The 24,924-nt window shown below is 37.4% G+C and overlaps 1 protein-coding gene across 1 annotated transcript; it reads left to right on the top strand.

The window, feature by feature from the left end:
* Nucleotides 1-7,188: 7,188 nt before the first annotated feature.
* LOC149226937 (uncharacterized) lies at nucleotides 7,189-12,932 on the top strand. Its single transcript, XM_089380361.1, has 2 exons — nucleotides 7,189-7,601; nucleotides 9,696-12,932. The coding sequence occupies exons 1-2, from the start codon at nucleotides 7,560-7,562 to the stop codon at nucleotides 12,930-12,932; spliced, it is 3,279 nt and encodes a 1,092-aa protein (XP_089236487.1). The 5' UTR covers nucleotides 7,189-7,559.
* Nucleotides 12,933-24,924: the final 11,992 nt, after the last annotated feature.

The raw sequence follows: 24,924 nt of genomic DNA, 5'->3' as shown, positions 1-24,924 counted from the left end.
ACGGTTTTCGATTCCAACTGACGGATTTTCCGCAATCTTCATAGGAAGTTTCTTACCCAAAAGCTCTCTCTTCTCACTTTGAAGTCAAACGGTAACAATGAATTTACAAAAGGCCTTTTTATAAGCTTTTTTGAATAAATGAATTTTCAATTTGTTTATTTTTCACTTTAAAAAGGTAACTTTTTGATGCATTTTTATTTATTTTAAACATGTATGAGTAATGTTTGAGTTTTTGTGCAAAATATTGGATTTTTCAGGGAAAATTGATCATTTTCAACAAAAAACATTAGAGTCCTCTTTAAGCTCTTTTCTTACTTGTAAAATATGAAAATATTGCCGAGTTTTTCTTTTTAAGCTCGTTAAAACGAAATTAAAAGGACGGTCTACTTACAATTCTTTTATGATCGTATAAACATGAAAAGATTGCTGGGCTTTTGTCGTTTCAAGTTCAATATTGGTTATAAAACGACGTGTTGTTGATCGCTTTTTTACCTTTTTAGATCAGAGACACTAATTATGAAAAGTACTCCTTGATTGTAATGGTCAAGCAGTTCTCTCAAGTATTATTTTATACTTTTTCGGGCTTGGGAGACACAAATTTATGAAAAAGGACAACCATGGAGTTTTCTTAAGTTTTTCTTCTGACTCCCTAAAATTGAAAAACGCCGAGTTTCTCCTATACTGGACTCATTAAAATTTAACAGTAAAGGACCTGTTCAATTTTAAACAGGAACGAACCACTCCTTCTTAGGGTTCGAATTTTAAACTAAGTTGGACTCATCCGAAGGATGAGCTTATACCCAAGCAAATGCTATCCTCCTCAAGCTTGTCAAAAATAAAGAGGTACTTGCCAGAAATGGTGGGGGAAAAGAGAGAAAAATGAACCTGTTTGTTATACTTTGTGTTTTAGAAAAGCATTTAACCACTCTTGAACACGACACTTTTTGTTCGCCTAGGTTGGGAAATCCTTTGCCTAACAATTAATCAAACCATATTGAAAGTCTTCAGCCGGTTTCTGGGTATTAGCTTTGGGTCAATTGTCACCAAACCATCTGCAGTGTTGTTATGTGTTCAAGAGTTCAGTTCGAATAAATCGTTCATCTGCAAAATATCTGTCATCCATCTTGACCATCCCTGAGTTAGTCCTTGCCAAATATATTTATTCAAACCTGATCTATGATTTCATGTTGTGGGCTTGCCTACGACGGATCGCTTTCTATCCACTTCGGCTCATCATCTAGAAAGATGATCTAGAAATCATCAGTAACTTGGAATCTGCATGCCTTAATGGCAGGTTTCTCGCCTTTGACGATAGGTTGCATCATTGACCTTCGATTAAAGGATTCTATGACATGTTCGACATCAGCTCATCCATTCACATTTCATGAATTGTACTAAGTACTTTGAGAGCCATTGACATTACTGGTGGTTTCTCTCACACTTATTAACAGTTCACATCATTGACTAGTAATCAAGTGGTTTCTACCATGTTCGACTTTGACACATTCATTCACATAGATAGAATCGTACTAGTTCAGGAAACAGAAATCAAGACCCTGGATCTAGTTTCCACAATCTAGGCTGCGAGGAATTTTGTTATTCATTATATAGTGGGCTATTCATAAACAGATGGTTGCACCCATACTGTGTCTACATATGTCCCTACTTGTGATGTATTACAAAATCATTCCTATATCAGAGTAGTTTAGTTAGTTTTCTAGTCAGTTTTGATCTAAGTATGGGAATGCCTACCTTAGCGATGATATGTTCACATATATATATATTTGTATTGAATGTTTTTACAGGTTCCAACCAGGTGTCCACAAGATGATCCTTGAAATGATAAAGTACTTCACTCTTCTTAGATGACAAATGCTATCCTCATCTATTATAGACTTCGCACTTTAGGGGGAAATCTGTTGCACAAAATATTGTCACCATGACATTTTGCAATTGGTGTGAGTCTATCACCACTCATATTTTTCTCCTTTGCAAGTCTTAAACCTCAGTTCTTCATGTCAAGCCTTGAAAAATAAGAGAAATCCCTTAAAAGTCTCTAAAACTCTGGTTCTGCACTTTCTCCTAGCATTACCTATGGTCTCACACCTACTGGTCATGTCCCCTACGTACCTAACTGTTCTGTTTCTATGTAATGGGTGTGGACCCCTGTAAAAGTCAAAAAGGTGCAAGTACATTCTTAAAAAATCACTTTGGGTCATTTCTGGAAGCTTCTAGAAGGAATATTGAGGTGGCAAGTTCACTCCTTTAAGGTTCATGCATCCCATACCTTAAGGAGCTAACCCCTTGATGTGAGGAGCTTATCCCTTTGAAGGAGGACTCTATCCCTTCATAGGTGGACCTGTAACCTCCTTCCTTTGCACTATAAAATGAAGCATTGGGCTGGTTACTGAGGAGGTTGAAAGCTGAATATTTTTGAGGTGAAATGCTGTTGGAATTTAGTCTTCCTAATTGAGCTTGAGAGGAGAGATTACATACCTTTTTTGATCTCATTGGGAAGAGTGTGAGGCTTTTCAAAGTAGAGGAGATTCCTATTTGGACCTTGGGAGGAGCTTGTACAACATCAAGGCACCAAAGGTTGTAAAGTTCTTCTATTTTCAAAGTCAATACAATCAAGTTTATTTTTCTCAACAAGCTGTGTTTTATGGTTTATTTCATGGATTCCTTGATCGCCATGATGAATATGATTTATTATATTAGCTATGCAGGTGTTATTTGATGTGTGCTTGTGTGTGATTGCAGGTTCTCAAAAGGAAACTCATTCGGACGGTCAAAGCATGGCTACCACAAACTAGCGTTGGACTTAAGGTAGGGTCTAAAACACCTCTTAGTTTTTTATTAATAAATCGCAATATATTTAGAGAAAGGTAGATTTGCTTGTCCTGCTTGTTGCTAGATATCTGTTGATACTAGGGAGATCGGTCTTGTCCGCAAGAACGATTTATCTGGCTGATTGTTATAATTCAAGGACTAGGGAATCCCTATTATGCCAAATTCTCCCCCACTTAGATATCCAGTTTGGACTTTCTTTGACTTAACTACTAGTTAGTAGGTATCCATTCCTCCAAATTTAATTTGGCTCAAGTGTTAAGGATATATTTTGTTGGACTTAGATCTTATTTTTAGGGGTATATATATTACACTAATTCACCACAATTTAAATACCATAACCAAATTTTCTTTCATTTAGATGCCAAGATTAAACTTTCTTCAAGTAAATACTAGAACTAGGGGGTATCTTTAGCAACTTTGACCCAATTTACATGTAAGAAATACATTGTGTTTGATTTAGATCCTAGGAATGAGGGTATATATTATGTTAAATTAATCCCAACTTAGATGCTTGGTTTGGTAACAATCATGTTTGGCTTAGATGGAATGGTTAGGGGTACTTGTTTTCTTGTATTTTCCTAGCCTTAGATGCCAAGATTAGTGGTATTTATTTTAGCAAATTTATCCCAACCTAAATGTGGATTTCAATAACATACTTTCTTTGGCTTAGCTTATCTGTTACACCAAATTTGCAATTCTATGCTAAGGCCTAGTTTTCTTACGCTTATACCCTAGGATTGGGGTATCTATACCACCAAATTCACATCAACCTAGATGTTAGGTCCAACAAAAAATATTCTTCAATTTAAAGTAATATCAGAGATTTCCATTGCTCCAAATTTGCATGACTTCGCTTGGACTCATGGTTTTCTAGATAATGCATCATTCAAGTAAGGCTGCCCAAAATAACAAGGGAAACCCCTAAGTGTTTTATTATAAAATTTTACTCAAAATGATTAATAGTTTTTTAATAAACTATAAGATGTAATAATAAGAATAATTGCATTGAGAGGCACTCTACATCTCAATATGGGGGAGATGTAGTGGTGAGTAAGATGAAACGTCAGATCAAGAAATAATAATAATAAAACATTATATCAACTCAATTAAATAATAATAATAAATAGATTTAATTCAATTTCCCATATTGTAATTTTGTTTTTATTAATAAAATTAAAAACATAACATGGGTATTATATTAAAATAGATTTAAATAATCGTGATTAATATTAGTAACAGTGATATTTCAAAGCAATTTTTTTTAATAGAAACAAGAACTTATGGAGAATTAGTAACCTTGAAAGATTAGTTATCACTATTACACCAAATACAGTTATTTCAAAACTTATAATTTTTTTAACGGAAATGAGAATTTTTAGAGAATCGATAACTTCGAAAGATTGGTTGTCACTATTACACTAGATAAAGTTATTGCATAAATGCCACAAATATCCTCGTTTCAACATGTATTCGACAACTTGAACCTACATAGTTGGAGAATGAATTGTTCACCAAGCCACTCAAGCTAAGATCCTTTGACTTAGAAAAAGGACGACATGGGGGTGGACTTTGATACACTTATGTGTGCACGAATCATGAAACCATTTAATATGGTCTCTTTAGGTGCAACCAAACATTCGACCACTACCTTAAGGGTCCCCCATGGCTCTAGAGAAACCCTCATGGAAGTTGAACATTGCCCAATGGTGAGTAGCTCCTTAGAAATAAGGATATTTCTATTTATATCAAGATATGAAATATATAAAAAAATATAAATCCTAGTTATAAATTAAGTTCTTTTTTACCATATAAATTTAAAATAGGTGTTCATATTCATAATCATTATATTTCATAATTTTATATTTAAATTTAATTAATAAACATATAAAAACTTAACACGTATAATAAATTCTTTTTCCTAACTCCTGCGTGTGGTTTTTATACATATCACATTAAAAAATCAAATTCATTAAATTCAAAATTATATAACATGTCAAAAATTTTCCAAGCATATGCTAGTACAACATGTCTTCGGAGACTTAAACCTACATAGTTGGAGAAACAAATTGTTCCCAAACCACTCAAGCTAAGATCCTTTGACTTAGAAAAATGATAACATGGGATTGGGCTTTGATCCACATATATGTGCAAGGCTCACAAAACCATTTAATATGGTCTCCTAAGGTGCAACCACACATTTTACCACTACCTGAAGGTATCCCCATGCCTCTAGAGAAGCCCTCATGGAAATTGAACATTGCCCAATGGTGAGTAACTAAGAAATAAGGATATTTCTATACATATGAAGATATGAAATATATAGAAATATAAATCCTAGTTATAAATTAAGATCGAGTTTATCATATAAGTATAAAATAATGATTCATATTCAGGAGCATTATATTTCACAATTTTATATTTAAATTTAATTAATAAACACATAAAAGCTTATTTTATATATATATATATATATATATATATATATATATATATATATTATTTTTCCTAAGTGGTCTGTGTGTGTTTTTTTATGCATATCACATTTAAAAATTAAATTCAAAATTATATAACATGTCAAAAAAACAAAGCATGTGTGTGTATTATTAGGATTTAATAAAATAAAAAATTAAAATATTTTTATATATAGGAATATGTGAGAATTATATAAATATAAATAATATTATTAAGAATCAACATAGATCTATTTTAATTATTGATCTAGTAGAGAACTCAAAATAATCTCTAGAGATGCAAATCTTTCCACTACTTTCTTTTTGTTGGTTTTTGAAAAGCCTATCATAACTTGTCAAATGATAGTTAGGATAGCCATCACTTGCTGTTATTTGTGAATGCAAGCTAACTCGTCATCATTATTCAAGAAAAGCCATACTACTCAAAGTAACCCACTAGCAGTCCATGGAGGCTTGGATAAACAGTAATTGGGTGCTCTTTTAAGGCACTCCTTGATGTGAAGTCACCGGTTCAATTCCTCAACAGCGATTGCGGTGATATATTGGACATGATGAAGATGTAGTCTCACCAAACTTACAAAAAAAATGCACTAGTGGTCCATAAGAGCGTAGAGTTTCACTCCTACTAAATGCTACTAAATGCTTCTTGGTCATAGATCATTAACTTGTTTCCTTATGTTAGAGATACACTAACTCTTAGCCAATCATCAACAATTTCAACTCTTACACCATGATAAAAAAAGTTTTTGCTTAGATATCATCTAAAAAAAACTAATATATTTTGTGTTGATCATTGAAACAACATACATTAGGTGATGTGCATTCTAGTAGCATCTAGATTATAATATCCCATATTACAATTTAGCATCTTCCTTAAGAGGTATTGGTTTCACCCTTTTTTTACCATTTACTACTATCCATAAATACCAACTATATCATTATAATTCAACATCACTCGCAGTTATCTATAAATATGAATTAATTCATCATTATTATCCAATATCATTAGCTACCATCCATTAATACAACAAATTGATTCATTATTAACTACTATCCACTTACACAAATTAATTCATTATTACTTTGTTGATTCATTATTATTATTAAAAAAAAATCACAATATGTAAATAACTCAATACCCTGGTGATATAGAGAAAAGAAATAAATAATAAATAATTCTCAACTAATTATAGATGTCACTACTAACATTCAATAACTACTCATGTCTAAATAAAGGTAAATATTAAATCAAAAATAACAAACAAATATATGTTTTCCATAATCGTTATTTCTAGTATTTGATATATTTACCTAAACAACACAAAAATTGCCGTTCAAAATATCACGGTGGAGGAAGATTCTGGTACTAATTTAGGGAATGCACTGAAATTACGTCAGGTTAACATTTTCATGTAACCAGTCAGGTTAATATCTTAAAAAATTCCACTGCGTTTAATCAGGCAAGCCATCGACCTGAGGAATTCAAAGGATAAAGGAATGCATTTATATTGTCTCGTTTCTCGCGATTCTTTAAGAATTTTGGGGACCTTAGCTGCTTAAATCACAAAATTTATCATTCAAATTGAGACTGCTCCATATTCTAAGATTACAATTTTTAGTAGTAAGCCATTGTATATTTTTCCAATTTTTTATAATGGAGATTAAAATTTTGATTATTGCGATATTCGCAACCAGATTTCCACAGATTGGGGGCAAAATAGGCCAATAAGACAAGAGAAGCATGAATGCTCCGAACTATCGATGAGCTGGACTGAGTGTTGTAACTATTTTTGTCACCGACAAAACTGCACCACGGCTCCTTTAAATTCACCATCATTTTACTTGAGGCTTCAGGAGTTGAGGGTGGAAGCCATCGAAAATGTTGAACTGTCTTAAGGACAGTCCAAGAACAACCCTCATCTTCCTCGAATGAATTTTTATAGTAGCATCTTTCAATTGAGCAGATTGTTGATTTAATATATATTGGTTCTGGCATAAGTTATATACCTAAAGATAGCTATATTGAAAAAAAAACAGAGCAGAGCAAAAGGACAGTGATAAGGGTGGATCTACTGACTCCAAAAGAAACCTGCAATGAATTTCTGTCCAGCTACAAAATCGATCCACAACACCGAGGGCTTGTGATAGTCCAGCTACCCCATTACTTTGCACGAAAGTACCAGGGTTTTGCCCAGATTGTTGATAACAGATGCATAGGAAGATTCCGGCACCTGACCTATGGCAGTTGGAAGGCTAGACTGCCGAGATGTGCACTATCAGGTAATCAATTCACAAATTATTGACTCAAATGACAAAGATGTCCATTGCATTAGTGTTCACACGATTGTTGTTGCTATTTAAACAATTTTGTAAAGAAATAAACAAGAAAACTAGCAGTAGCTATTAAACGATTTTGTACTGAAATAAACAAAAGATTAGCAGTACAACAAATGAGATATCTGGGTTATAGTGATAAAAGCTCCCATGTAAAATAAAACCTCCACTTGCAAAGATGCATCTTTATATTACGATGTGTCCCATGTAATGATGCATAAATATGTCTTTAAATATAGAAGCTTTATTAAAACTTTTCCATTGACATTCCTTAGTTTCTCAATTTTTCTCATCTTCCTCTTCACAACATAAAAGTTTGCTAAATCATCACAAATCACATAATGGACTTGCACAAAATGACAACTCGGGTCACAACTCATGTGGCAACTGCACAACAAGCAAGAACTATTTCTGACACTCATAGCAAGTACTTTTGTGAGCTTGTCATTGTACAATTCCTCTTAACAACATAAAAGTTTGCTAAATCATTACAAATCACATAATGGACTCGCACAAAATGACAACTCAGGTCACAACTCATGTGGCAACTGCACAACAAGCAAGAACTATTTCTGACACTCATAGCAAGTACTTGTTGTGAGCTTGTCATTTCATACAATTTAAGTTGGGGTCTGATGGCATTTCCTTCTTATACCTATGAAGGAATACTCCCCCAGTGATGTACACTGCCACAGTCATGGCCATCAAATCAAATGAAACCATTCAAAGTTACATATTCCAAAATATACATGCCCTCATCAACATACCTACTTCCCGTCTCTAACAATAGGGATACAATCATGACTTACTGGAGGTACAGATACACCCCAGAAGACCAACAATTCAAAGGTTATGCATGCCACACTAAGTCTTGCAGTGCTATACTCTTTCCATCAGGGAAAAACACTTCATAATAAATGCAAACCTGAAGTTACACAAGTACAAGGAATATATATCATCTCATTTTTCATGCTTGTACTCTTTTCAAGACAAGTTCCATGTAGAATATCTTCTACAACACAAAGCATCGTAAGAGTTTTCCATATGCATCCTTGTAAAATCTGTGTCTTTGCCACTACACAATTGCATTCTCATAAGCTTACTTCAACAATATCCATCTTCATCCAGCCCGTAAAGCTTTTTACCTGATAATCACAACCTTGTCTCTCCATTGCATATTCAACCACACTGTTAGCCCTCTCAAATTTGACAATTACACAACCAACATATTGCAACTGTCAACAAACAAGATCTAATCAACAAGGAAAATAGTAACACTCACCATGAGAGTCACTCCCAACATGCTGCTTGACAAGCTATCTTTTGCTATGACAACCATGATCTCCACTTTATGTTTTGTTCTCGCAACTAGCAAACACAAACCATGCACTATGTACCATTCTGCAGCCTTCTCTACAACAACTCAATAATATGCCCTGTCAACAACTGTTTACATGCATTCTATGCCACTTTGAAATCACCATACAAGCATTTTTCTTGCCACTAGAAAATCAGAATGCATAGACACCAGCCAGCAAAGCCCCAAAATTGAGCGCAATTATGAGACAAATCGGCACAAACAGGTATTCTCCATTGACCTACTATCTTTTTCATGTTATCACAAAGCTAGAACGATGACCTTCTTGATGGTGACTTCCATGGGCACAGGCATGACCTGCAAATGCAATCCACAAACGCCCCTTGTGAGGGAGATTAAGCTCATGCTAGCTTTGATCTCATGTAAAACTTCAGCAATAAGCAACTAATGCTTCAAACAGGCCGTAAAGAATACATAGCAGAGCCAGCAGCACAACAATAGCGAATAGATCGATAGAGTTGCAATGGTAAAAACCACCCTAGCCAAAGTTTGCATAACAAAGCCCAACGGCCTAATTCGGCTGTATGACCACTTTATGATTTATTTGCATTTTTGGGTGGTTGTACTGTTTTAGTGGGATTTACTCACATGGGTTTTCACTCTGTAAAATTATGGTCATTATGAAAGTATGTATAACTCTTTCCGAACATTCTGACTTACAGAGAGGCTGCTTTCAATACTACCATTGGTCACATAACATGAGGATACCTGAAAAACCAGAGAGTTTTGCATTGAGGGTACTTGTGGTTACCCTTTTGGTCGTTCAACTTGATGCGCTTAATGAAGAAGGGCAATGTCTTCTTGAGTTTAAGAGAAATCTTCATGATCAGTTTGGTAAATTGAAAACTTGGATGTCCACCGATGAGAATCCTTGTAATTGGGAGGGTGTACAGTGTATAAACAGTACTGGTGATCCTAAAGTATGGTCACTCGATCTCAGTGGCATGCATCTGATAGGAAGCTTGTCTCCCGCTATTTCAAATTTGACTTCTCTGAGAGTTCTTAATGTTTCAAGCAACATCCTATCGGGTAAAATACCGCCCGAGCTTGGGGACTGCTTGCAGCTGGAGATTCTTGATGTGAGTAGCAATAGTCTGCAAGGTCAAATCCCTCTGCAGTTATGCAAGTTGTCGTCCTTGAGAAAACTTCATTTGTCTAATAACCGCATTGTTGGAAATCTGCCACAAGAACTTGGTAATCTCCAATCTCTCGAGGAGATTTTTGTCTATAACAACTATCTTACCGGTGCATTGCCCTCATCGTTGAGGCATCTCAAGAACCTGCAAATCTTCTACGTTGGGAATAATATCCTGTCAGGTACAATTCCCCCAGAAATAAGCGAGTGTGATAGCTTGCAGATTATTGGATTGGCTCAAAATAACTTTCAAGGTGAAATCCCAAAGGAGTTGGGAAGGCTTCGGAACCTAAGGGAATTGCGATTGTGGTTGAACAAATTTTCGGGTTCAATTCCTAAAGAACTCGGCAATTGCAGTAAGTTAGAGGGAATTGCTTTGTATGGAAACAATTTAGTTGGAGAGATTCCAGAGGAGCTTGGAAACTTGAAATATCTAAGGTATCTACATCTGTATAAGAATAAGTTGAATGGAACAATCCCATGGCAGCTAGGGACCTGCACGTCAGCAACTGACATTGACCTCTCCTCAAACTTTTTGACAGGATCCATTCCTCCAGAGCTTGGTCGCATAAAACGTTTGCGGGTGCTTCATCTGTTTAAGAATCATCTGACGGGAAATATTCCTCGACAACTGGGACACTTGAGAAATTTAAGGGACTTGGATCTATCCTTTAATCAGCTTAGTGGCAGTATTCCAAATGAATTCCGACGTTTGAGCAATTTAGAATCTCTGCATATTTCTGGTAATTCCTTGAATGGCACAATTCCTCGAGACATCGGAGTTTCAAGTGGACTAAAATTTCTTGATCTGTCAAAGAATCTTCTCAGTGGAAGTATACCACGTCGGGTTTGCAGTCTCGGAAAATTAATATTGTTAGACCTTCGTTCCAATCAGCTAACAGGGCATATTCCTTATAGTGTGACGACCTGCAGATCTCTACAGCAGCTGAGTCTGGGAGACAACAAACTGACTGGTAGCCTACCCAAGGAGCTTTTCCGACTTGTTAGTTTGACTACTCTTGAATTAAATCAGAACAAGTTCAGTGGATTGATTCCACCAGAAGTAGCCAACTTGGAAAGTATGGAGAAGCATCACTTTTCCGATAATTATTTTCTGGGTCGCCATCCCCATAAACTTGGGAATCTTTTGAAATTGATAACTTTAAATATCTCATCAAATAAGCTTACAGGAAACATTCCTCTGAAGCTTTCCAATTTGTTAAATCTTGAACGACTTGACATGAGCATGAATGCTTTTACTGGCGGTGTTCCAAATGAGCTGGCCAATCTCTTTCGTTTGGAATCACTGAAGCTTTCTGATAACAAACTGTCAGGACAAATACCTGGTATTCTTGGAAGGCTTTCCCGTTTGACAGAGCTGCAATTGGGTGGGAACAACTTTTCAGGAACTATCCCACCAGAACTTGGTAAACTTAAAGGCTTGCAGATTACTCTAAATCTGAGCTGGAATAGGCTTTCAGGGTTATTACCAGCTGAACTGGGCAACCTGAATTTGTTAGAATCCATTTATCTCAATGGCAATCAATTTGTTGGCCAACTTCCTCCTTCATTTGCAAATCTTCAGAGTTTGATGGTGTGTAATGTTTCATACAATAACCTTACTGGGCCTCTGCCTAACATAACCATTTTTCGCAACATGCCCGTTAGTTGTTTCATTGAAAATCAGGGGCTCTGTGGAGGACCAATGCCAGATGCATGCCAACCCTTAAGTGCAGGGCAATCCGCCTTTTCCCATTTTTGGCAGGATGCGAAAACCCGAACGGCGAAGATTGTGGCCATAATTGCTGGAGTGTTTGTGGGGTCTTCATTGATTATAATGGTGCTCATTACCTGTTTTTTGAGGCAACCAGAATGTATGCTCATTCCTCCTGAAGACCAACAATCTGTTAGGTCAGTGGTTTATTTTTTCCCAACACAAAGCTTCACTTTCCAAGACATAGTAGAAGCCACGGATAATTTCTCTCAGAGAGCTGTGATTGGAAGAGGAGCATGTGGAACAGTTTATAAGGCCACCCTGCATTCGGGAGAACTCATTGCCGTCAAAAAGATGGTTTCTCAACGAGAAGGAACCGCTATAGAAAAGAGCTTCGACTCTGAGATAGCCACTCTTGGGCAAATCAGACATTGTAATATCGTGAAGCTCTATGGTTTCTGCTATGACAATGGATCAAAGCTTCTTTTCTATGAGTATATGCCAAATGGAAGCTTGGGTGAGCTGCTTCATAGAAGTTCATTTGTATTAGATTGGGATGCTCGTTACAAAATTGCCCTAGGAGCAGCAGAGGGACTGTCATACTTACATAATGATCACATACCACGAATTATTCACCGAGATATAACGTCCAATAATATTCTACTTGATCAAGATTTTGAAGCTCATGTGGGAGATTTTGGACTGGCCAAACTGATCGACGTTCCATATCCAATGTCAATGACTGTTGTTGCTGGCTCATATGGCTATATTGCTCCTGGTAAGTTATGTCTGCCAATTCTTATTTACCAATTCTTTGTCATTCACTATGAAATATACTGTATTACTTTCTTTGTCATTCACTATGAAATATGCTGTACTACTTTATTTGATGAGTTTCTATGGCATGAAGATGGCTTCTTAACAGAAAATTCTTGCCATATACTTCAAATTTATTACTCAAGAATATCCTTATTTCCCTGGACTTGTTTTATGATCTTCACTCATGGTATCATTCTTTTCTACACAGAAAATAACAAATTTAGGGTTTAGTTCACTAGGTTAGAAACAAAGTTTGTTAGAATGCAGTGTCTTGAAGTTGTTGCGAAGTTGGAATCTAGCTCTGGGAGATGATTGAATCACCTTCCACCTAAGTGCACTAGACAATAACGAAATATTATAAAACTTTTCCAAAAAGATAAAATAAATCAAACACTATCATACCGAAATAGGTATGCAGAATTCGTAAAATTTTAAAGAAAAGTAGCTTTGCAGGCCTTGTAGGTTTTTTAAAGTTGAAGCACAAGTAATATCAAACACTTATCATTTAAAAGTAGCTATGCAGGCCTTAGAAGTTTTTTTGAGATTGAAAAATAAATGGGTATAATGAGCTGCATTTTGTTAATTCGCTTATAGATCTTTATCTTTCTCATCGGCTTAAAGGGGGTTTTGACTGGACGATCCTTGACATACAGGGTCGGAAGCTCAAACTTTCATGAACCAATTTCTTGAACCCTCCATAACCTATTACCGAGGTTGTCCTGCTTTCATTAGCGTGCATGAAACCCTACTGAGGTCCTATGCTTATTGAGGTTTCTGGGCATTCAAATTTGAGCCAAAAAGTTTGGCCTCCAAAACCCATCTAGCCTTATTCTCCTTTGTTATGTTACAAGGTTCGTCAAATTTCAAATTGATTATTCTCCTTTGTTATGTCACTAGGTTCACAGAACTTCAAACTTGGTTCACAGAACTTCAAACTTGTTTGGCTAACTGTATCACATCTTATGGCCATTGACCAAGTACATAGATGACAATAGATGATGCTCATAACCTCATATTACAGCTCAAGCTTATAATATATTCCTTTTGCATTGGGCTAATTGTTTGTTTCACTATCCCATCCTTCCAAACAAAGTCCTTTTGCTTCTCTCAGAGCAACCTACTCTTACTCGGTGGCTCTTGCCTTACAGAAGTATCCCCTTACCCGGTGTTAGCAATGTGCAACATGACCACGTCTTGGATACTTGCTCCTTACTCCCAAGCAAAGTGCTTCGATGCTAAGTGCATAAATACTCGATTGACTCTTAGGAAAACCACCTTGCTTCCAATTGCTCAGTGATCACTGGATCGAAGGCAAGACGAAACAGTGTTATGTTGTCCATTGAGGTTTCTTACTTATTGCAGTCTACACTAGTAAGGGTTGACCCTAAGAATTTTGGTAAAATAACTATACCACGTAAGATAAAGAAATTAAAGGAATGCTTTTTTAATTTGGAAGGCAGGTTTCTCGTGAGAAACAAAATTCCATGCGATTTAAGTTAGAAATTATGTTATAATTTATAAAAAATATAATCAACATCTTTCAATGCTAAATTTTAGTTTTACTTTGGTAGGAATTAATAAATTCAGATGCCAGGTGGATAAATTGTTTGCTTAGGTACAAAGACTTGCATAAATTTTGGTGGGTAGTAACCACTAATAAGTGACACATTTACAAATTTACTCCTATATAAGTGTAGAGGAAAACATAAATAATTTTGGGAAGTAATTCCTTCTAAGTATATTTATTTACATCTTAATTATTTTTGGATGATTTTCCTCCAAAACTTAAGAATAAAAATAACTACACAAATATTAAAAATTATGCATGAATATCACAACTATATCCATAAGTTAAATTATAGCATAAAATATGTGAGGGTTAATAAGATCTTCAAGTAATGGTCCAATCAAATTTTTGAAAATCAGTTTTTAATAATATTAAAAAATAAATATTTAATTTTCAAAGTTAAACATTATAAGTTGCGTCAACCAATGTTAAACTAATAGTGCTCAACAAACATAATTGCTAAAGCCTTGCCCTCTCGAGGACTAATAAAAATGTCAAGTACTGGTATTCATGCTTAGAGAATATATAAAATAAGAATACATCATTAATTTATATTATGTTATACTATGATACAATAAGATCAAGTCATTTGGTGGGTTTATCCTAATATAATGAAACTACTTGCTCAGAACAAGGCTTCCTTCCCAAGTGCTTAAATTATACTTAATGTTATTTGGTTTTAAGCATTTACTTTGTTTTAAAGCACATTAGGCTCAAGCTACATTATTGAAATATAATGTCGATGCTTTTGAGTTATTGGTTCCAAGGAAGGCAATATTACTTCTAAGCTTGTTGGATTATACACATTTTTTATATGTGAAGAAATCCCTTGCTTGCACACATAAATGGTGTATTAGAGTTTGAAACCTACAAATTATTGGCAAATTGAGCAATAAATGAAGCTCAAAAACTGGAGTATGGATGAGAATGGGTGCATGAAGAAATAATGAAGAGGTTAAGAGGGATCGATAGCCTTTTTGGAAGATGAAACAAAGGGGTTGCCATGCAAACATAGATTTAAAGCTAAATAAAGTTTGACGGCTCCTTACAAAAGACAAATGCCAAGTATGAAAAGAAGATGACAAAATGCTTACCTTTAGAGCTTGTCTAGCATCTAAGTTAAGTAACTAGCTATTTAAGTGAGCAATTACTGACTTTTGAGGAGAGAAAACTCAAATTCTTGACCTTCATTGTTTGTCTGGGCTTCTAAGTGAGTGACTTCTTGTTTTTTAATTAGTGTAGCACCCCATTTTGACTTCGACAATTAAATCACATTATGATGTATTTTGCATTTATGTGCTTATTATCAGTTGAACTCTTCTATAATGATGGAATTATATCATATTGACATGTGGACCAACTTATATGCAGAATTAGGTATATTTTATTGTTTAGGTTAAATTTAATGATGGTTGTTGTGTAATTTACTTTTACCATGCAAATTCAAATGAAAGACTGTTGTATGTAGATACCATTTTGAAATATATGTTAATGAATCGATAAATACCATGCACATGTTAAATAAGCTAACTTGTTTATGCTGATAACCGATGACTAACATAGAAATCACAAATATATAATTAAATGGTCATGCATGATCTCGTGTTTTGGTCCACAAATGTACAAGTTAAATAGGCTAAGTGATAGCCAGAGAATTGTGATACAAAGGTGACACAAATGTCATGCACATCAAAAGAGGAATTGTATGCTATGAAACATTAGTTTGTCATTATATATTTGTTTAATACATTGCTACAATATGTGGGAAAGTGCAAGTTTTACAAGAGACACAGTCGTCAAAATTATTCATTTGATTATGTGGGTCTCGTTACCACAAAAATTAGTAAGCCTTGGAGAGGGAATCTTACAAGGCTAAAGCTAAACCAAGTGTTAACAATGGGGTAGTGGCCCACTGTCACCACAGCCAAAACCCTTTGTTCTTTATGGACTTTCAATCAGTGTTGATAATATCGGTATCGGGAAAATATCGGCGAGGGTCCAGAAAACATCTTATCGGCAATATCGGCAAAATATCGGCAAATATCGGCAAGCATAAAAAATGCATAATATATTAATTTTTTTCTTCAGATTTTTAAACATATAAAGCAATAACAACATGAAATAAACACATTGGCACATAAATATGAAGAAAACACTGATATATATGATGTCAAATAGAAATGATACATCAAAGGTGATACCAAATCCTGTTGATCCTTGATAATTGTCCATTCAAGGACTCAAATGTGGAGAACTAATACAAAATAACATCACATATATAAAAGTATCTCATCATCATGAGTTATATGTAGCATAACAAATAAAACTAGTAGCTATCTATCTGAAATGCCCTCTCCCCCTTTTACGGGAAAACATGATGGGTTGTTTGTCAGGCCTGCCCCTAGTAGTAGAAGGCTCTGACCCTGCCTCTGCACCTAATGTCAAATAATGAGTTCTAGGTATGGGGCTATGCTCTCCTATATCAATAGCAGATGGTGTTGATGTTGATGCTCCCGCAGTGTCCTCCTCCTCCTCCTCCTGCTCCTCCTCTGAGTGCTACTGCTCCTTCAACTCCGAGTCCTCCTCTTGCTGCCCCTGTTCTAATGGATCATCTGCCACTGGCTCTAACCATGAAGATGAATCCTCCAAGATGGGCTCCTCAGACTCCACCCTCCATGGAGACAATACATCAATATTGTCTAAGGAAATGGCATCTGGATCCATTGGTGATTCTATTTGCCTCACTCGAAGTCGGATGTTGTAATGCACATACACCAAATCGTTGAGGCGTACGAACTCCAACCTGTAAGAGTGTCAAAAAAAGTAATGAGTCTTGACTCTTGACTCCTGACACTTGAAGGTCATAAATTAAAAATTAAAAATTACAGTAAGTGTAATTGCTCAACTGAAGGCTTGAGCTCAAAGTTATACCTGTTGCACTTTTTGGCATGTATTTTCTCAAATACACTCTAATTGTGCTCACACCCTAAAGAGCTACATGTTTGACTCAAGAATCGCATGGCCAATTTCTGCAAATTTGGTGCCCTTGCACCATAGCTTCGCCACCAAATATCTACAACAAATACTGAAATAAAAAATTCAAAAACTTAAAACATAATTAAACTTTCAAATAAAAGTTACATAATTGAATTTAAAAAAATAGAATTATAAGTAAGGAAATTCTAAATTGAAAATTCTAATTTCTAATGAGTGATGACTTGTCACTTACGTGGCATGAAGAGGGTCCTTTCCCTAATAGCATCATCAAAGTTAAATAGGCCAACACAATCCTGATAAGACTGTATCTCGCCATTGATTTTGCTACGAAGCTCAAGATCAGGTACCATCCTCTGAATACAGGAATGGAGCCCTTCCATCACCTCGCCATCAAAATCAAAGTTGCATTTGTATGAAAATGCGGGGTTGAGGAAGTGTGTTGCTGCATGAATGGGTCGATGAAGCATCCCTGTCCACCGAATATCAATCACATCCCATAACATCATCTACCTATCAAGGCCAACAGAACCCTTGTCTACATAATAAGAACGAATGGCCTCCTTGGCCCTATCCATGCCCTCATACAAATAAGCCATTGCAGGCTTCTCCCCATCCACCAATCTGAGAACCTTTACTATAGGTTCACTAACTGCACATGCTTCTTCTACTCCATGCGAAAATGTCTCAGAGTACACCATTTTTGCAATGGCTTTCCCATCCTATCTCTTGTTGTATCTACAATTACGCCAATCATCAGACACAAACATTTGCTTCAACTCGAATTGACATCGAAGCAAAGACTGAAGAGTAATAAAGTTTGTGGAAAAACGTGTGATGGCAGGACGCCGCAACTCCTTGTTTCTAGTGAACCTCCTCATGAGGCTAAGAACAAAATCATGGTTATAAATAAACTTGGGGATGCTCCTAGCCATATCAACTGCCTCCTTGATGAAGGAGAGTTTCCCCATATCCTCAAGCAACAAATCGAGACAATGTGCTGCACACGGAGTCTAGAACAATGTGGGATTCCTCTCCATAAGCATTTTGTCGGCAAACACATAATTAGCTGCATTGTTTGTTATGACTTGCACCACATTCTGCACACCAATCTCCCAAATGAACCCATCTAACAACTCACATATCATTACTGCATCTTTGATATGTTCTGATGCATCCGATGATTTAATAAACATGGTACCTTTAGGACAATGTACCAAGAAATTTAGAAGGGTCCTACCCTTCCTATCTGTCCAACCATCAGACATCACTCTGCATCCAATAACTTCCCATGTCTTTTTCAACTCCGCCAATCTAGAGTTGATGTCCTGCTTTTCTGCTTGAAGATTTGGCCCCCGCAACTCCTCATATGTGGCAATTTTGTACCCTAGGCCCACAACAGTAATAGCATCACACATTGGCTGCCAAAATGGATTGGTTTTTGTGATGCTGAGAGGTAAGTCACTCCAGAAAATACACCTCCCCATGACTCTATCTGCTTCTTGCTTCTCCTTCTTTTTAACAAGCAATTTTATGCCAGGTTGTGCTCCAGGTCCTGTTCGTGGAACAAAAAATGATGACCTCGCAGTCGCACTAGCAGTAGCAGGTGATGGTGTGCCAGCTGTGGAGCCCCTCCCACTAGGGCCACTACCCTCAACATCAAAATCAGGAGAAGATATCCCAAAAGATCTACCTGCACATTCAGCTTTGTTTCTTTCTGCCTCTTCCTTCTTTTTGTCCTTTTCATCAATTGCCTCAAGAGCTTTTTGTATAAGCTCCGGACTAGAAACTGTACAAATCCCAACATCATGTCCACTGAGTCTAGCAAGATGGTATTTCAGTCGTGTAACCCCACTTGTCATCCTGGTCCCACACAATTTGCATGTAAGATATGCACGATTTGTCCCACCATCAGGGTTCCCATACTCCCAAAATGGGTCCAAGGCTTTTGGCATATTTGTATTTTGTAGTGGGCTAACTCAAACCTAGGGCACCAAAAAAAAATTGGAATTAGTAACTTAATAAGTAATACTAATAACCACATCATTTTACAAAACAATTTTTTTGCTACATTATTTGCAAATTTGCAATTTTGCAATGTGAATTGAAAATTGAAAATTCATAAATTCATTTGAAATTTCATAAATTCATACATAGAATTTACTTTTAGAAATAGGCAAACGGTAAACCTAATCCATGCGAGTACAATGGTTGTTATAGAAATTTTGATTTGAAAGGTATGTTTGATGTTTGGGAGAGTAGTCTACATGGGCGAGACAATGTTAAAAGCATATACAACACATTTTCATATCATATATGTATTACAAAAAGTGAATTAGTTCAAGTGTTAAACACAAGTTAAAGCAACATGTATTACAAGTGTTAAAGATTAGTCTTACAACAGTTACAATACATGTGTGAAAACATGTTGGCCTATGAGCAGGCTTCTGAATTAAGCAAAAGTTCCAAGACACATCGTTACACCATACATCACTAACCTCGTGTGCGGAGTGTTGGAGCCATTACATAATCCTCAAAGAAAAGATTACAGACTCTCAAGGTTATGTGGGAGGAGCTGAAGTGAAAAAGTCCTTTGCATGTACAAATGAGGGGGTATTTATAGCCAAGGGTGAAACTGACCCTTGTGGTTGTTTGACTACCCTCATGACTATTTGAATTCCATGACTTTTCGACTTTACATGACTCTTCATACAACAAGTGGGTCTCTTGGACTTCCATGTTACATTACATTGATTGACAGTATGGCCCACAGTAGAGATGTGGACGACATGACTCGACATGACAGTGTTGGTACATTCATGCTGCTATTGGTGTGCATGTCGAGCTGCAGTGTTGTTGGGTGATGGATGTCCTCATGGTGTGTCACAACTTCACCTCCGCATGGCAAAGTGCGCAGAGTATTTGATGGTCGTTGGTTTGCTTGATGTTGCATTCACACATTTCTCCTTGCTTGTATGTTGGTAAGCTTGACAGGTTCGTCCATTCGCAAAAGGTGCATGTTCATCCGTCTGTCCATCCATGAACACATCTTGCATGTTTGCTCATCCGTCCGTCTACAAAAACATCTTTACATGATCATCCGTTCGTGAGCACTTCTCTTTACATGCATCGTCTGTTCATCCATTGGCGAACTTGTCCTTCTGCATGTGCTCCCTTTGTTCATCCCATCTGTCATCGCACCACATTTGTTTGTGTACCTGTGTTTACAATCACTCATGATGAGACGACATAAAATCCATAAACCTCCTAGTCTACCATGATACATGATCATTTCAAATGCAAGTGACTGGGAGAGGTGTCAAGGTTACGAGCTGGGATGGAGGCTCTGGGCACTGCTAATGAAAAATGCATAGGACTCACTCAGTGATGAAGATGGGAAATCCGGATTGACAGTGACTATCTGTGGGGTTTGGCTCAGCTGGAGGACAAAACTGCGTAGTTTTTGGGAGGAACAGCTCGAGCTGCGGGAAGGATGGGCAGGCAAAATCTGCATAATTTTCGGAATGAGCGGGCAGCGAGAGCTTGGCAGAAAAAACTACGTTATTCATGAGGGGAACTGGCAGTCAGTTGCTGGGTCACTGGTAGAAAAAACTACGCAATTCCTGAGGGGAACTGACAATCAGCTGCTGGGTCACTGGCAACAAAAACTGTGCAATTCATGGAGGGAATTGGCAATCAGCTGTTGGAGCTTGGCAAAAAAAACTACGCAATTCCTTAGGGGAACTGTTAGTCGACTGCCGAGAGTTGCTGGCAGGAGAAACTACGCTAAAGCTGGGAGGCTAGCTTGCTGGTCACCTCTACGCAGTTTCTGAGCTGAGTGGATTACTGGGCAGTAAATGACTTGCTCATGAAAACTGCACAATTTTCTTGGTGAGTAGCCAGTCGACTGTCGGGAGGGGTGGCTAGAAAAACTGCACAATTTTCCAAGGAAGACTGGGACGGGAACTTGGTGTCTGTCTGGCATGTCTGCGCAACTTTCTCAGTTAGCAAAGTGGGCAAGGTCTGCAGCCTTTGTGCAATTTTTTAGGGGAGTCAGTTCTGGGGTGGCTGCCGGGTCAAACTCTCTAGTTGACCAGCATGACGGTTGATTGATTTTCTTGTGGACAACACAACTTGAAATGGTTTGCTTGGGGCTTCTGTGTTGTTCTGGGTGACAATTGATCGAGTCAATGATGGGGTGATGGTCTAGTTGTCAAAGGGGAATTCGGTCGTCAAAACTTCAGCGAAGTGACTAAGTGTGTAAATGAGTGAAAGATGCACACGTAACCTTGCAAACACACACTTACATGCCTTGATGATGAGACGACTCAAACCATCCAGACATACAATCTCAACATGACTGACCAACGGTGTAAACGACAAGCGTGACAATTGTGATTGATCATTGGTTGACTATGACGGTGCTTGCGCGACAATGTATGTGACTCCGTGTGTGAGTGTGACAGATGTTTACAAAGCGAACACAAGTACACACGAAGCGAAGACCCTGAGTATAACCAGAACATGGTTGCAAGCATCACATTGACATCAACATGCAAAACTTGGGTGAAATTATCAAGCAAGGTGGTTGCAAAGACTCACACGAGCTCATGGAGTGAACCCGAGTGTGCGCAACCATCAAGTGCAACTCTCAAGGGAGGCTCCAAAATTGGGTGCCAGCCAAAATTTTGGAGGGTGGTTGTAGCTGCTACGATACTTGGTGACACACTGGTAGAAGTCCAACTTCTCTGTTTTGATTCATTGATAGCACAGGACCTTGGTATTTTGGGGAGTATTGAATCACTATACGGGTTACTCTAGCTTCCCCACTTACCCCATGGACATACATGGTTCACCTTTTTCCAAATCAGTCAAATGCAATCAAAAGTTCAACTTGATCATAGTGTTTCAAATTCGGGAAGGGTAGTTTACCTCGCGAGTTGAATATTTTCAGAGTATAAGTTTTCATCTTTGGTGTTTCTCCACTGCCAAGAGGCCTGGACAGTACCACGATGGAGTCACACAAGAACACATGCATTGCTCCACTGCCAGCGAGCTTGGTTAGTACCCCGGTGGAGTTGCATGCTTCACCTCTCTGCACAGGATGCCTTTCTCTTCTTTCACTTTTGTATTTTTTCAAGAGGACTGTGCATAGGCACTTATTTATTTTTGGGGTGGAAGAGGGATCTCGACTTATTGAGAGCAGATGAGGTTATTCCTTCAGAGAGGCATGTAAGACCTAGACTAACACAGGTTTTCTCATTTAGATTTTCCCCTTCTCTGTTTCTACTAGTTGGATGAGCTTGAACACACATAGTAGAAAGTTGAGTACATGCATGAGGCCTCCCAGTGTGGACACAGGTTCATGGTTGGACCAAAACTTCCCTCACATATGACTCATATTTTCCGTCAAGACTTCATCAACCGCAGGTTATAACCAAGCACATAGAAGACGAACACGAGATTGGCCAAATGTTGCAGTGTCACAAGTCTCTTCATATCTCAGTCACATACTCATTCAAAAAGACAAAATGCAGTAGTTGGCAACACTTATTTCCGGAAACAAAAATAGTAAGGTATTAAGAAAACCAAACAAATGAAAACAAAAATAGTAAGCAAAGCAAACAAAGTGAAAACAACAACAAGAAAGCAAAGCAACCAAGTCAGCAAGAAAACAAACATGCAAACCAGAAAGCAAAGACAAGCGAAAAAGAAAACACTACTCCTACTCCTATGTTAAACAGTCGGGGTTACGTGAAATGAAATTTCCAATGAAGCCACTGTAGGTGTACCTGACCTGTAGTCACAAAGATACGAGTGATTAAAACAAATAAAAAATAGTGTGCAATAGAAAATGAAAAAACTTGAAAAACTAGCACAGGAGAGAGAAGGTCTCGCCTGTGGGCGAAAAAATGTGTCACAACCACCCAAAACACATGCTTACCTCTTCCGTGACTGCCATTTTTCAACAAACCTCAAAGACCTCTTGCGAGCATGTGTTGTTCTGCACCAAGTTTCTTAGCGAGTGCGAGTAAGAACTGAAGCTTGTTACCTGCAACACGACTCACCAAGTAAGATTGTTCCAACCATTCAGCGCTTGGATCATAAAATTCATGATGGTTGTTTTGAAAGATTCATGATCTTTGAGAAGATGGATTCCTGATTTGAGAGAGGGGATCACGATGGGAATCTGATACAGATAGATAGATCTGGTCATTCTCATCAGTCATGTCAAGATAGTGAGGGCCTGCCATAGCCATCAACACAGGTCGAGGTGCCTCACTTGCTTGACAGAAATCTAAGAATAAAGATGTTACACGGTGAAAATCATAGTGTGCGAAGCAACTGTCATTGGATGTAATGTTGGGAAAATGATAAACTGCATGACAACCACCCAAGGTAGAAGAAAAATCAGACCAGTCGGTCGAGATGGAAGATTCCCAGTTTGACATGAACAAAGAAATTTTTTGAACAATCGTGCGAACGCTCTGAATGAGGGAACCAAGTTCGTTGTCTACTAGACATGATAGAACACCCACTTGCAACTGGTGAAAAATTGCGCAGGCATCATGGTAATCACAAAAATGTAGAAAGGATGCTAGCACTGTGGATTTGCGAAACCAGTTGGGGTGTGGTGAAATGAGAGTAACTTGATTCGCGTGATAGGTTGTGCACTCATCATCACATGGGGAGATTGCTGGTGCGATGAGTGGGCATATTTGACGTATGAAATTTGAAAAAAGACCAAGGAGATGATTACGAGAGAGAACATATGATAAGTACGATTCTAGATAAAGATAGTCTTTGAGATGATCAACTTCATTGTCCCATGATTGAATGAGGGATGGAAACTCCCAACCTAAATTAGATGTAAGAGAGGTGCATGAAGATGGACATGCTGTAATGGAATCGTGGATTCGATCATTAGCAAAAATATGAAATTTTGAAATATCACACCCAAAATAGTAAATATTATTTACACAGGGATCCACGTCGAGTGCAACCATGTAGATATACGAATTATGTGTGAGAAACGAGATCTGATTTGGTTTGGTGGGCTTACCAGAGTTGCAAAGTCCTTACATAACCATCAATGGACGTTGAAGTGCCTCGACTCCCTGGCACGTCCCAGAACTTTCCATAATTGAAAAATTGCATTTTGATATGTGAACCAGATCATGCATGGCTTGAGGATGGTTGTTGTTACTGATTTCAAAACTTCTCTCAGGATGACAACCATCTCTGTCACAGGCTTCATCAAAATTTCCAGCAAGCTGACTTGACGAGTTGTCTTCATGCACCGCACAAGATGATGATGAGTGGGAAGAGTCATGTGTGTTGAGACTATTTTGATTGTGGACAACCTCATTTCCTTGTGTCGATTGAGGAGATAACTGATGGGATGAAAAAGCAAGAGAACGTGGAATATCTCCGATGCATGTTGATGTGCTGTGAATGATAGGACACACAGGCAAGTGAGGTGTAGAGGAAGCTTTGATATGGATGTTTGCTTTGACTAGTGCACATTCCATATCTGAGTTAGAGTGTACATGAGATGACAGTAGATCATATGATGTGCTTGGGCGTTCATCACAACATACGGAAGCGTGGGAGTGATGACAGCCCAAGACTGGAGGTTGATCGAAAGAATTGATTGTGCAT

The sequence above is a fragment of the Pinus tabuliformis genome, chromosome J (genome assembly GCF_031772625.1).
Source record: "Pinus tabuliformis cultivar Carrire ecotype Pingquan chromosome J, CPIR1, whole genome shotgun sequence".
NCBI classification, from domain to species: domain Eukaryota; kingdom Viridiplantae; phylum Streptophyta; class Pinopsida; order Pinales; family Pinaceae; genus Pinus; species Pinus tabuliformis.
The sequence above is the reverse complement of the archived record's forward strand: the minus strand, read 5'-3'. Positions and strand labels throughout refer to the sequence as shown.